The 14,242-nt window shown below is 41.5% G+C and overlaps 1 protein-coding gene across 4 annotated transcripts in view; it reads left to right on the plus strand.

The window, feature by feature from the left end:
• The window catches only part of atp9b (ATPase phospholipid transporting 9B), a 34,643-nt gene extending 27,946 nt beyond the window's left edge, over window positions 1–6,697 (plus strand). For 2 of the 4 annotated variants that reach the window (XM_020597379.1, XM_020597380.1), the window contains exons 18-29: window positions 221–304; window positions 634–804; window positions 1,034–1,132; window positions 1,257–1,346; window positions 1,703–1,847; window positions 2,297–2,361; window positions 2,648–2,803; window positions 2,971–3,035; window positions 3,430–3,538; window positions 3,630–3,687; window positions 4,630–4,833; window positions 5,956–6,092. In XM_020597379.1, the coding sequence (XP_020453035.1) occupies window positions 221–304; window positions 634–804; window positions 1,034–1,132; window positions 1,257–1,346; window positions 1,703–1,847; window positions 2,297–2,361; window positions 2,648–2,803; window positions 2,971–3,035; window positions 3,430–3,538; window positions 3,630–3,687; window positions 4,630–4,833; window positions 5,956–6,092 (1,383 nt within the window). Of the gene's footprint in view, window positions 1–220; window positions 305–633; window positions 805–1,033; window positions 1,133–1,256; window positions 1,347–1,702; window positions 1,848–2,296; window positions 2,362–2,647; window positions 2,804–2,970; window positions 3,036–3,429; window positions 3,539–3,629; window positions 3,688–4,629; window positions 4,834–5,532; window positions 5,566–5,955 lie in introns of all 4 variants that reach the window. The other 2 variants (XM_020597377.1, XM_020597378.1) reach the window with 2 other exon arrangements.
• Window positions 6,698–14,242: the final 7,545 nt, after the last annotated feature.

Genomic DNA, 14,242 nt, shown 5'->3' on the forward strand with positions numbered 1-14,242 from the left:
AGGATGCACCCGGCCGCCCTGCGGCCGCCTGTATCCGGGATCTTGCCCTTTCGGTCATGACCAAAAAGGGCAAGATCATTTGGTCATGATTTAAAATTATCTTGAGGAAAAGACATGATGAAACAAACATTTTAAATAACCCAAATCTGCCAGTTCAGTGAAGAAATTATGCTTTACAAAAAAGTTGAAGTCCTTTTTGTGACATTTTCCTTTCTGTCAGTGTGGAAACATGGCCAGAGAAGGCCTGAGGACGCTGGTGGTAGCCAAGAAGTCTCTGTCTGAGGAGCAGTATCAGGACTTTGAGGTATGCAGGAACACTTTACTTCTTCAGTTATACTCTTATGTTATCTGGGATATTTCATTGTCATGATGTAGCTTTGCTGTCTCTTCTTGGTGTTTGCATTAAAGTAACATGATCCAGTGTTTGAAAGTTTCGGCTTTCTAAAATGATCATATTCACAGTAATAATGTTCATTTCTCACCAATGTTTGTTTGTTTAAATATTTCCTGAACACACACACACACACAACAGTAATCATCGTAATGTTGCCCTGTTTAATATTTTACATCCCTTTTACACCAACAATTTCCTCCTCATTTATCTCCCATTTGCTCCTGTCTTTCTGTGTACAGAGTCGCTACAACCAGGCAAAGCTGAGTACTGATGACCGGGCCCTAAAGGTTGCAGCAGTGGTGGAAAGCCTAGAGAGAGAGATGGAGCTTCTGTGTTTGACTGGTGTAGAAGACCAGCTACAAGCAGACGTCAGGCCCACGCTGGAGCTGCTCAGAAACGCCGGCATCAAGGTTGGCACAGAGATCCAGGCTAACGCTGGTTAGATTCTGTCTGTTCTGTTGGAGAGACTCAAATATAAACCCCACACACCTCAGCAATGATTCAGGGTTGTGACCAGGTTCACAAAAATTAGGAAAATAATAACCTTCCTTTAGAAGTAAACTGTTTATGCATCTCTGTTTGTGTGCCTTTTAATGTCACATCTTCAGTCTAATTACATTGTGATCCTCTTCTGTGCAGATCTGGATGCTGACAGGGGACAAGCTCGAGACAGCTACATGCATCGCCAAAAGCTCCCATTTGGTCTCCAGAAACCAAGACATTCATGTCTTCAAGCCGGTACGCTGTTTTATTTGCCCTCTGTTCTGGTGCTTTGGTGTAATGATAATGTGCCTATTTAATGGGAGAAAACACAAAGCCTAAATGTTCTTGTGACTAATTGTATTGTGTGGCACTTGAGCAGGTCTCAAACAGAGGAGAGGCCCATCTGGAGCTCAACGCCTTCAGAAGGAAACATGACTGTGCTCTGGTCATCTCTGGAGACTCCTTGGAGGTACTACAACACAACACAACACAGCACACAGTGACATTTTCTTGTACAGCAGATGATGCTGCAGATGCGGCCAGACATGCGATGAGAGAATAAAAAGTACTCCTCAGCCAAAACTAACACTGTAGAGTTCAACTAAGGGCTTCAGGATTTGGAGCTGGAAAAATCACAGAAAGCTCAGTGCCTTTTAATAGCAGCTAGGTTTTATGTGTGTTTTAAGGGAAGCAGAACAGTGTATTCACATATAATGATCCTAAAGATTTCATGATGGTCTACAAATCAACTATAGTAAGAAAACATCTGTAGTATGTAGTGCCCAGTAAAGTACAATTTGTATCCTGTTTGTTGTTGTGTTACAGGTGTGTTTGAGGTATTACGAGCATGAGTTTGTGGAGCTGGCGTGTCAGTGCCCAGCTGTGGTCTGCTGTCGCTGCTCCCCGACTCAGAAGGCCCAGATTGTCAGACTCCTGCAGCAGCACACAGCCAACAGAACCTGTGCCATAGGTGAGTGTTGACAGAAATAAGGCAGTACCGTTACAAGTCTGGATGATTGTCTGCCTGGGAAAAAACATCTGCATGGAGTCGGTCAATTCATTGGACAGATTAATTAAACAAGCAGTCCAATGGATAGTTTCATACTTTGTCAGCTTTAAAAGGACTCCTGGTAAGGTGCATAAATGACCAATTACTGAGTCTGTCTCTGTGTTAGGTAAGGTGCTGAAAATGCATTCAAACTGAATGTACAGTCCACACACACGTGCGCGTGCTCGTACAAGCACCTGCGTGTGTGCTATGAAGGCAGAACCCCAGAGCAAATAAATGTTGTTACTACTTTTGTCCACAAGATGGCCTCAAAGCTCACATAGTGTAGAGAAGCACCTACTGTGTCGTTGTCTATTAACCTCAAGTGTGATGTAGTTGATTTTAAGTGTGTGTTTACTGTTTTGTTTCAGGTGACGGGGGAAATGATGTTAGCATGATCCAGGCTGCAGATTGTGGTATTGGAATTGAGGGAAAGGTAAAGCCTCCATAAGCAGTTCACTAACTACATACATACATTTTCATTAAGTCTTATCCTGGATTAGACCATTTTACTTCATTCAGTTTAGAGGTTTGCATTATGTTTCAGAATCATCTGCTTCTTAAAGAGTAGAGCTTTGCAACCTAGCAGTAACATTGCATCTTAATTTCCATGTAATGTTTTTATGTATAGAATGTGTGCATTATGTAAAGCGCCTTGAAATGCCTTTGTGTATGAAAATCTGCTATACAATAAGCTTACCTTTGTCTGTTTCTCCCGACAGGAAGGGAAGCAGGCATCTCTGGCCGCAGATTTCTCAATCACTCAGTTCAGGCACATCGGCCACCTGCTGATGGTTCATGGCAGGAACAGCTACAAGCGCTCTGCAGCCCTGGGTCAGTTTGTCATGCACAGAGGCATGATCATCTCTACCATGCAGGTACAATGACTTTCAACAGCTGTCAAACATAAACAACTATTAAATCTGTCACCTTATCACTTAGCAGAGCTTTTAGAGAATTTGTGTCTATTAAAGCCACACTTGCTGACAAAGTCGAAGATAGTCTTCCACATTGTTGACATTACAGTTCTCCTCTACTTCTGCAGGCTGTCTTTTCCTCCATCTTCTATTTTGCCTCAGTTCCCTTGTACCAAGGTTTCCTCATGGTTGGGTATGTACCTTTTCTAAAAGTCATATGTTTCTTCATGGTTATGTATAACTTTGGTTCAAGAATGAGGAAATATTCTGCAATTTCACTATCGGAATCTAATGACCGGTACACCCCGTATTTCTCTTAATCATCACCGATCATAGCCCATATTGATTTAGATTTCCTACTACATCTCATATGTACAGTATATGCTCAGTCTATCGAGTACTCCAACTTGCTGCTGGTTATGTATCTTTTTTGTCTAATAGCATCATAAATGCTTAGGTGGCCTATTGTACATCATGCCAGCCACACAGCAATACAAAACAAACGTGGATAAATTTGATAATCTTTAATTGATTTCTTATGCCAACCTTCTAAGCTTTTTGCACCATTCCTGTTCCTGTGTGTGCAGATATGCCACTATCTACACCATGTTCCCAGTGTTCTCCTTGGTTCTGGACCAGGATGTGAAGCCCGAGATGGCTCTGCTCTACCCGGAGCTTTATAAAGACCTTACCAAGGTACTGTGTCCTTCTTTCTTGCCAGCTCTGAGTATTACATTATATCATCTGAAAGTATGTTGCTGTGATGGATGACGCATTCTTTTTTCAGGGGCGTTCGTTATCTTTCAAGACTTTCCTCATTTGGGTTTTGATCAGCGTCTATCAAGGTAAGGTGCACAGACTTATTGTACAAGTTATATTTGACCATCAGTCACTGTGAATTGCAGATGAAATAGTTTCTTAAAAGTAATTTGACAGTTTTTTTAACAGATCTTTAAACAATGGCCAGTCTGACAGTGCCAGCTGTCAAAGCAGCTCCTCAATCACCATTTCATCATTTCTCCTGTGTCTAATACCAAGGCCTTTTCAACCTCTGTCAGTTTCTCAGTATCTTAAGTTTCCAGTTGCTGTCCGCTTTTACATGCAGGCTTTTGTCTGTCCAGTAAATCGATATTTCTGTAATCACTAAGCCATGTAGCACGTGAGAAAGATCTGTGTTCCTGCTCAAGCGTGACTTCCTGACAGTTTTTAATTAAAGGCCAGTACCTGGTCTGTGGAATAAAAAAGAAATGTGAAGACCGTATGAGAGGACAACAGCATGGGGGGGAAATATTATGCTTAATTTATTTGAGTCTGACTCACTGGAATGCACAGTATGAAGTCTATGAAGAAGTAATTATGTGATCAGTTATAAGCTATTAAGCTCAATTTGTGTTGTTATGATAAAGGGAAAGGTTATCGAGATACAGCAGGCGCCTAAAGATGAGTCAGTGTCTGGACACTTCAAGAAGTTTTCCAGAGTGAGACACACTAGAGCACACTGCGCATCTTTTACCCTCATAAATAACCTTATTGAAGCAGCCCTTATCTTCACACTCATTAATCCTTAACTCAGAGGCCTGGTCTACTTGTCCTGTGTCAAGCAGACCTGAGGAAAAATTTATGAGAGAAGAAGAATGCTTGAAGAAAACTGTACAAGGGAAGTACTCAAACACAGATGCGGCCCAGTGTTAAATGCCTCTGATTTCGCTTTTTCGGCCTATTCCAACAGCACTGTGCTAAAATGGTCTGGTGTCATATGGTCAATTTGTTTCCTTTGGCGCCGCCAGGTGGCATCCTCATGTACGGAGCGCTGGTGTTGTTCGAGTCGGAGTTCGTGCACGTGGTCGCCATCTCCTTCACAGCACTCATCCTGACTGAACTGCTGATGGTAGCACTGACGATTCGAACCTGGCACTGGCTCATGGTGCTGGCCGAGTTCTTCAGTCTTGGCTGCTACCTCGCCTCACTCGCCTTCCTCAATGAGTACTTTGGTATGTATCATGTTTTTTTAGATCTCTTTTAGGACATTCACCATATAGAAGTTAAAGATGTGAAGAAAAGCTTATTTTATGATTAAAAACCATGCAAGTGAGAATTGTTAAAGGGGTTTCATGTGTTCAAGTCTGATTAAAACTGTAGAAACCAGGAGCCAGAAACAAATTTACACCAGGTAACTTATTTTTTGAGTTGCATCTATTAATTATTTTTGTTAGTATTAACCTGCTGATTATTTTCTTGGTTAAATGATAAACAGTTTTATCTAAAAAGTCTCATAAAATAGTGAGAAGGGCTCTTTATGCCTCCCCAGAAGTATTCGCAGTGCATATTATATTGGAGCCAATTATGAAAATAGTTATTTTCTCTGTGAGTCATTCTATGGATTGAATTGTTCTGACTTTGTTCTGTAGTAATAGTGTTTGCTGACTACAGTTGCAGTGGAGGGGATGGCTGTGTTGCCTGAGCGCCTCGCGGGGGCCACTGCAGCCACTGCAGCTGCCCTCTGTTGGTTTTGATGCAGCACTGGCTGGCACCTCAGCATTCTGTAGTAGTTCAGCCCTTGCTCTGTGCTTTTATTGCTTCCCTCTTCTTCTCTTTGCCCCTCCTCTTTGTTTCTCTCTTCACTGCTAACTTTCGTATGCTGCACTCACAATGTGTGTTGCACTTCTTTTGCTTCTGTATGTTGGCGACAGGCATAGGCAGGGTGTCCTTTGGAGCTTTCCTTGGTAGGTGTGCAGCCTGCGCATCCGGTTCCTCATTTCCTGATCTATCTTTCTGTGTTTATTCCTTTATGTTCTATTGACTAAACGTTAGTGTCATCGTTTCATTTGAGTGTTTTAAAGTCATTGCAACTCTCACTTGTCTCATGTCTTTTATTCCACTGTTTAGTTCTCATTTTAGTTCTGTGACAAATACACAAACTCCAACACACTAGCTGGAGTCAGGGCATCAAAACCAGCATGTTTGACTTTCACAACTGTTTGTGTTGGTTTTATCTGTTTCAATCATGTGTCATTGACTGAATGCTTATGACCCTCTGCGTCATCATAACACAGTACTATGATGTGTATAGCTAAGTGTTATAAAAGGGGTTTGACATGTGTCTGTTCTCCCAGACTTGTCGTTCATCACGACGTGGCCTTTTCTGTGGAAGGTGTCCTCCATCACTCTGGTCAGCTGTCTTCCTCTCTACATAATCAAATACCTGAAGCGTAAGTTTTCTCCACCGAGCTACTCCAAACTGTCCTCATGAACCAAACTTGGATTTTCTGTTTGTTTTTTGTATTTCTTTGAGCTTTCATTTTCAGCACTTTTGTTTTTTACTCACTGGTCCTCAGTGATGGATCAGTGACCTGTGGAGGTCAAGGAAACACTGGAACAATCAAACATGGAGGAAAATTAAATGATTGTTCTTTGGGACTTCTTTCTCTGACACTTGGGATTACTTGAAAACGCAGAGCACATAACAAAAGACTACAAAAGGATGGATTTTGGCACACAAAAGTTGGAAGGATGGAAGTGACTGCACTTAGAAGGCCTGAAACACTTGAGCATGTTTTGTTGGGATGTGTCAGACAGCATATTTTTGTTTTTAAAGCGTCTCAAACAAATCAGCTTTGGGTGTCATTTTATACAGCTCTGATTATTTGCTTTCAATTTTCAAATTTTTATATGCGGAATTCCATCATTTTTAGGTGTTTTTTTTATAGGTGTTAAAGTTGCTGACCTTCAACAGTGTTGAGTTGCTGTGAGGGATGAAGTTTTTCCTGTAAATAAATCTTTTACATGCAGCTTTGATTAGCTCTGCTGTCACAGTAAACCTCACTGTGTTTAAATGTGCATTAACCAAAAAAAAAAGAACATTTATGATGACATTCAATAAGAAAATGCTGATTATCCAGGACACAAACCTTCTTGGGATTTGCTTCCTGTGCATTTGCTGCTGTTAGTCTTAGACATTTTTAAGACAGCGAATGACATCTTCAGTCCATTATCACTAGTATAAAACCAGCACTCCAAAGCAACGTTTGGGCTTGATCCAAAAACACTGGTGTTTGTATATTTGTAGGCCTTTATTGACAGTGGAACTCTCCTGAGTGTCTGTGTGGCTTTGGCCTGGAGTGGATGTGGACGTTCAGCTCTTTTTAAGGAGGAATGAGTTTTATCATTTGCTCCATGTATTGTAAGTGTTAAGGGAAGACAGATGGAAAAAGTTAAACTGATCTGTTAAGTGTACCGTTGAGCAAACAGGGTGTAGTTTAGCTATGTTTGTTAGTAAGGTTGTCATTGTTTACACAGTTGTATTGTTTCTTTCACATCATGACAGCGTTACTAAAAAATATAGCTTCGCAATAAGATAAAAGGCAAATAGTGGATGTAGTTGTTTGGAAAAGAGTTTGTGACTGTGATACTTAAATGCAAGTTGCATTTAGGGTTTGAACTGGTGATTTCTGTTCCTACAAGAAGCAATTCCAAATGCTGGTTCCTGTTGACATCAGTGTTCTTTCTGTGTTTCTTTCTTGTGAACTTGCTTTCCATGTCCTATACTGCAATTTCTAACAGTGTCTATTATTTATAATATTGTTATTGATTGAGTATTAAAAACAATGGACAGATGCCAAAAAGTTCCCAGTTTCTTTATTTTCCTACAAAGTCAAGGCAGTTGAGAATTTTGCCATTTCATCATGTGGCCACTAGATGGAGGTAGAAACTAAATACTGACAATGAAAACTGGAAGTCCAGGTAAAGGAGCATTACAGTCTAATTTGCACATTTCTCCAAGTTTATTCTGTGAAAATACTGCTACTCTTCTAACATTACAAATACCACATATATTACTCTTGACAGTTCTTAACTAAATATGAGAATTTTAAAGGCCCTCATGATGGCTGATTTGCAGTGACGTCACCCATTAGTAATCTTAGTGACTCAACTCTAAATGGACACATTTTAAAGACAGTTTATTTTGAAATTCATTGTCTTCTGATAGACTTCCTATTGTAGATGGAGCATATTTTTATAACAATTTAAAAAAATCAAAAATTATTCAGGCAAGCATTACTTTATGGAACCAGGGAAACCTCAGAGAGGTTAAAAATTTCTTTTTCAAGTGCCCATGCCAAGAGAGGTCACAATAACAGTGAGTTACAGATGGAGACAGGTATATGAAAAAACACATTTGGGATCTCAAATGTGTTGCACAATAATTGTTAAATCAAAATGTATGTTGTGTGAGTAATGTATATAATGAAGCCTCACTGTAGAGAGGAAATAGTTTTTCAATATCCCTAACCTTATAGTAATTACAGGTTGTATTTACACGAAAGCTTTACAAGGGAGGCTTTAAAAAAAAAAAGGTTTTGCTCTGTAATCTAAGGCAGCCTTTGACCAGGCAATGTGTTATCAATTTCTCCCCACAGAGGAGGAAGTAGTTTGTGGAAGGAGGCTTGACCCAGTGATGAATGTGATGGTCTGATGGCTTTAATATGTTAAGTGATGTTCTCTTTCATCTCCTCGTTTTCACTTTGCACACCCACAGGAGGGGAAGAAATGCTGCACCAACTGTTCCGTCAATCTGTGCGTGTATGGGCGATCATTGTGGTGCGTTTTCCTAATTGGCTGCAGTTAATGTGCAGCATGAGGGATATTGTTCATGTGACTGATGATTTATTGTACTGGGCTACTAGAGAACTATGTATTTAACACATGCAGGGTGTTTTATTAAAATACATTCTGTCCCCAAGAATACTAGATCATCAATAATAAATGACAAGAACTGAGAAAAGTTTCACACAAGGGAGAGATAATGTTTTACCAGCATAACTCCAAAAGTTCTGCATGGATTTTGATTAGATTTCATTGTCAAGAGATTACATTATGAGGGTCAAATGATCATGGAAACATTGCTTTTAGGTGGAACGGTATTGTGAGGACAGTGATTTGCCTTGGCGGAGGTTTGCACTCTGAGTGTGGTCTGGTTTCCACATAATATTGCAGAGCCTCTGTTTTACAGGTATTTAGGCTTTGTTAAGAACTATACAGCTCATTACCCAGAACATTACATCTCAACCATGTTGTCAGTTCCTGCAGCAGTTTTACAGTCAAATATGTTTCTGTATGTTCAGTGCATACATTATATAAAATGTGCACAGACTGCAAACCTACACTGCAGCTGCCAACAACTGTGCACCTTCATTCTATATTCTCCAGAGCTGCAGGTTTGATTATGAAGTGCAGAATCATGACAGTGGAGCTGTTACATTGTCAGAATGGAAGTTAATAATCTAACATTTCATATCTGGTAAAACAAGTTGTCATCGGTTTTCAAAAACAGTAATTTAATACTTTAATTTGAAGCCCTCCAGGATGAGGCATCTTTGCTAAACACATGTCCTCAAAACTAGATCTTATCCAGCCCAGAAGTGGTACACAAAACACTTGCACAGCAGAAACTTCAGATGCATGGAACATTTTGGATTAGTCAGATTAGTTTTTTCACATTTTTGCCTCTTTTTATATGCTGGAGGGAGACCTGCCATTATGCTATCTTGTTACTAAGGGGCTAAGTGGCTTATGTAGCCATATTCCATCTGACTGGGCTTGTTATAAAATTCCACAGCACCCTGTTTGAATTAAGAAACAGCAACCAGCAGAGATCAAATTACTGCTAATGACTGGCTCAGTGGGGGAGAAGAGTTTGGAAAATTTAGGTAAGACAAGACTATTTTTATTTCCAAAATTCAGTTATTTATCACTGTAAAACCATAGACTGTATGTAAAAATGGACAATGGTGCTTGGCATTTTGCTACCAGACTCTGCACAGTAGCAACCAGAAGTGGAGTGGCTTCATCAGACCACCAGTCAAAGCTGTCAAATTAACTGATATTCACATGACAACAGTGTGATAATATCTACCAAAAACAACAGAAATCACCTCTGGGATAGGTTTATCTGATTTGTATTTTGAATTTTTATTTGGCTCATGTCCCATCCACTAACATGGAGTAGGTGGGATTTAAGAATTTTACTGTAACCAGCCACCAGGGGGCAATCGGCTCACGGTTACCTCACTACTGTCAGACTGTCATTCTTTTAGACAGTCAATGTACACAACCAACTGTATTATCAGCTACTGTTATTTTCAAATTATAAACATTTGCTTTTTTAAAGATACCCAAGAAGGTATTTTTACACTTAGTTACAGTCAGCAAAATGCTCTAAGGATGTTTTTTTAGACCAGAATCATGTATGTACAAACTTCCTCATGTCAACAGGCTCCTTCACAGGCCGATCTCAGTTGTGTGCTGTGCTCCACAGCAACAAACTGGTAACCACACTCCTCTGCAGTTACACTAGCTCCATTCTTGATTTATGTAAACGGCCTTGGCCATGTGGAGCCTGCGCAACCAAGACCAACAGCTAAGAGACAGTAAAGGGCTGTGTGCCTCGGGGAGCTGTTGCTCAGTGTTGTGCCTGAGCTTAACCCCGTCTCTGGCACCGTTAGGGATTGTATATGAACCTCCCGGCCTTCTGAAAGCATTCCCTTGCCTCTGATAGCTCCTCCCTTGGCTGTAACTCAGCAACAGGCCTTCACAACAGGAAACAGAGCAGGGGATTCCGTCACAGCAGCCGAGAAAAAAGGAGAACATAGATGGGAGACAGGAAGCCTGGCTGTAAGAAAGAGCGGGGATGACGGTGGGGTGTGGTGTTGGGGGCGGGGGGGTGAGACAGGCTGACAAACACCAAAATACACAACTTACCCAAACACAAAAAAACAGGCCTTTTCTCCTTTCTTTTTTTGTTTTTTGTTTTTAAGAAAGATTTGTTTCCTCATGACTCAAAATGTCCGTGGTTAAATTACAGGGTGAGACTTCTGGCTTCCAAGTTGTTCTAAGTTCAAGTAAAATCTGCATTTTTCATGTGGTGTTTTGTTTTGATATGACACTTTATCAATGCACATTTTTGTTTGACTAACTACTTTTCTTTTTTATCTCTCATGCTTTTTCAGTCCACTGTGAACTGGGCCGAAACCCTTTGAAGTGTGCAAATCTAGTCAGCATACAGGTGTGCAGGTTATATCTAATGCTTCCTGAAGCCAGTTTTCTGGCCACAGCCTGACCTCAACTTGTGGTTGCAGGCTATTTTTAGTGTTTGTTTAATTCAATGTCCAGAAGCACTTTATAAAATTCCTGTTATGGGTCCACATATGGTGAGAGGGGTGTATGAGTAGAAACACAAAGAAGTTCAGTAACAATTTTTTCAGTTTTCTTCCAACTCATTTTTCCAAGACAAACAGGTGATTCAGCAGTGGGAAAGTCAGCATTTTGGGCTGGTTGTTTCTCACTTTATGAATAACTTACAGTGCCGTCCAATGTTCCATCATGTTTTTGTTGAGACACAAGTGAAAGCCAGGCACTGGATTTTGAGGGTTAGAACTGTGGAAAGAAAAGCGAGTCGAGGTCTTTTCCACCTCGTTGCTGCCAAACCACGTCATACCGCGAAGAGTGTTCGCAAAGTTTGGCAGTGACCACATATGGGATGGCAGATGACAAAAATGTGTGGGTTTATAATGGGGAGACCACCCCCAGCCTCTGTTCCTTTACCCCCTCCCAGACTCTTAAAATGATGATGCACAAGGCAAATCTTCAGGCAGCACAGTTAATCAGTGCTCCGATCAGAGTGAGATGTGGGATGGAAAATGGTTCCTGATGATCTACAGTCTGATTAAATTAGCAAAGGTGTTGTTTCCCTCATTAGCTAGAAAGATTGCACCATCACTGTGTTGCCCTCACTTTAACTCACAGTGGAGATCCCACACTGACAATGTGAAGTTCTCACTGGTACAGTTTTAATGTGACAACCCTGTAATAGCACATTTCCCATTCGTTTTAACTAAATAGAAGCTTGTAGGCAAACAACAAAAGTGTGCCACAGGGTTAGGTTTGTTTGTGATGAGATTTTAAAGTGGCAACTCTGAGCCAGTTGGTTGCTGCCCATCCAAGTTGCCCAACAACTGCCCTGTGTAACACTGCCTTAAACCCTCAGGGTGATGTAGACCTGTACTCTAGGTTGTGTCTCCACGACAGAGCTCTTGGCCATACAGTCTAACCTAACAAACCTTGAAGCGTTCAACCATAAAGGGATTTATAACATTGCTTTTCAGCCTGATGTTAAGTTCCTCTTTAAACATGAATCAATTTATTTGATTGACATATGGTCAGTTTTTTAAAGTCGATATTCTGAACCTACAGTTGTCTAGTTACACATCCAGCAGACACAGAGCACCATTGTATTTGGAGTTGTGTTTCCGGACAACCACTGAATGTGAGTCTAATATTCATTGTCTTTTAGCTCCGTTGGCCTTTTGATGCTGGGAAGGTAGTGTACAGTTTTTTGTTTACAGTAGCTGTGATTAGAGTGAGCCAAGGCAGTTACGTTCCAGGCCATAAAAACCAGATAAAAGATGCTCTGTAGAGCTAAGGGAAACTCCTATTTTAGATACATTAATAAGAAATGATAGATTAGTGCAGCAGTGCAATGGTTAGTGCTGTCACCTCACAGCAAGAAGGTTCTGGGTTTAAACCCGGCTGACCTGGAGCCTTTCTGTGTGAAGCTTGCATGTTCTCCCTGTGCCTGCATGGATTCTCTCCGGGTGCTCCAGCTTCCTCCCGGAGTCCAAACACATGCAATTTAGGTTGACTGGCGACTCTAAATTGCCTGTAGAGGTGAATGCGAGTGTGTGTGGTTGTTTGTCTTTAAGTGTCAGCCCTGTGATAGACTGGCGACCTATTCAGGCTGGACAATGTCAGCTGGGATTGATGTAGCGTAGCAGATCAAAGTAGAGCATAGTGGAGCAGGGACAGGGAACGCTGGGCGGAGCAGAGTGGGCTGATTTGGAACTTCATGCTAGTGCCAGAGGAGGGGGAACATGGGAACAGGAGTTGTGGTTATATGTTGTGTGAGGCTGGCTGAATGTGACCACAGTAGAGCACATTGATACGGACGGAGACCGCAGAGAGATGCAGTCAGACAGCCTGCAGCCAACACAGCTACTTTCTGCTGGAAATTAAAGAGAATTAGGGGTAGATGACGCTATTATCTACATGCTGCATCGAGCCCTATCTCACCTGGAGTCCCCCGGAAGTATTGTGAGGGTCATGTTTTTTGACTTCTCCAGTGCTTTCAACACAATCCAGCCGTCACTGCTGAGGGAGAAGTTGATGGGGCAGGTGTGGACCAACATCAGTTTGTCAGGCTGCGTGACTGTGTGTCGGATGTGGTAGTCTGCAGCACAGGGGCACCCCAGGGGACGGTGCTTTCCCCTTTCTGTTCACCCTCTACATGTCGGACTTCAAGTACAACTCCCACCACTGTCATCTACATCTACAAAAGTTCTCAGATGACACTGCTATTGTTGGATGTGTATTGGGGAGGGGATACAGGGGGGTTGTTACTGACTTTGTGAAGTGGTGTGAGGAAAATCGACTGGTCCTGAACACCAGCAAGACAAATGAGATGGTGATTGACCTCCGGCGGAAATCACCAGCACTCACGCTGGTGAGCTTTCAGGGCTCAGATACTGAGACTGTGGACACCTGTAAATACCTGGGTGTCCACCTCAACAACAAAATGGATTGGACTGAAAACACTGATGCCCTGTACAGGAAGGGCCAGAGCTGCCTCCACTTGTTGAGGAGACTGAGGTCCTTTGGTGTGCGCGGGGCACTCCTTCAGACATTTTATGATTCTGTGGCACCTTTCTAGCTCAATAGTCAGAAAGTGCTTCTTATAAAACAGTAATGTCTTCATAAAAACTTCCTATAGGGATCATCCTCATAGGCCTTTTGAAAAATATCCAGGCTTCAGACTTGCCTGTCAGGAAGGTGGCTGAGAGGACCCAAATACAGATGCCTGAGACAGACCAATACTTTAAAAGGTTTAATATCAGGATACGGCAGTAGATACCAATGAAACAGAGCAGATGATTAGGGACCTTGATTTATTAGCAGAGGGAGCTCCAGCCTTGGTGTTCCCAGGTAGTCTCCCATGCAGGTACTGACCAGGCCCAGCCCTACGTAGCACTACCTGTGAAGAAGGTAACTTCTTTATGAACATCCCATTGCAGAATTAATTATGGAAGTAATATTCTTGTCCTTGATTTCTTGAATACTGTATTTTGTTTTGTTCTTAGGTATTTTGATTTGTTCTCAGTGTTCATTGTTGGAGGAAGCATTCTTGTTCTTGAGTGTCTCTCAAATACTATATTCTGTCTGGTTTTAGGTACTTTGGAATTTGTTTCTCAAGATACGTGTGTGGTGTTTGTTCTTATGGTGTTTTGTTGCTGCTGGAACACAGGAATTTCTCCATTGTGGGATCAATAAAGTCCTACCTACCACAGTTTT

Source organism: Monopterus albus, unplaced genomic scaffold, assembly GCF_001952655.1.
Source record: "Monopterus albus unplaced genomic scaffold, M_albus_1.0 scaffold34.1, whole genome shotgun sequence".
NCBI classification, from domain to species: domain Eukaryota; kingdom Metazoa; phylum Chordata; class Actinopteri; order Synbranchiformes; family Synbranchidae; genus Monopterus; species Monopterus albus.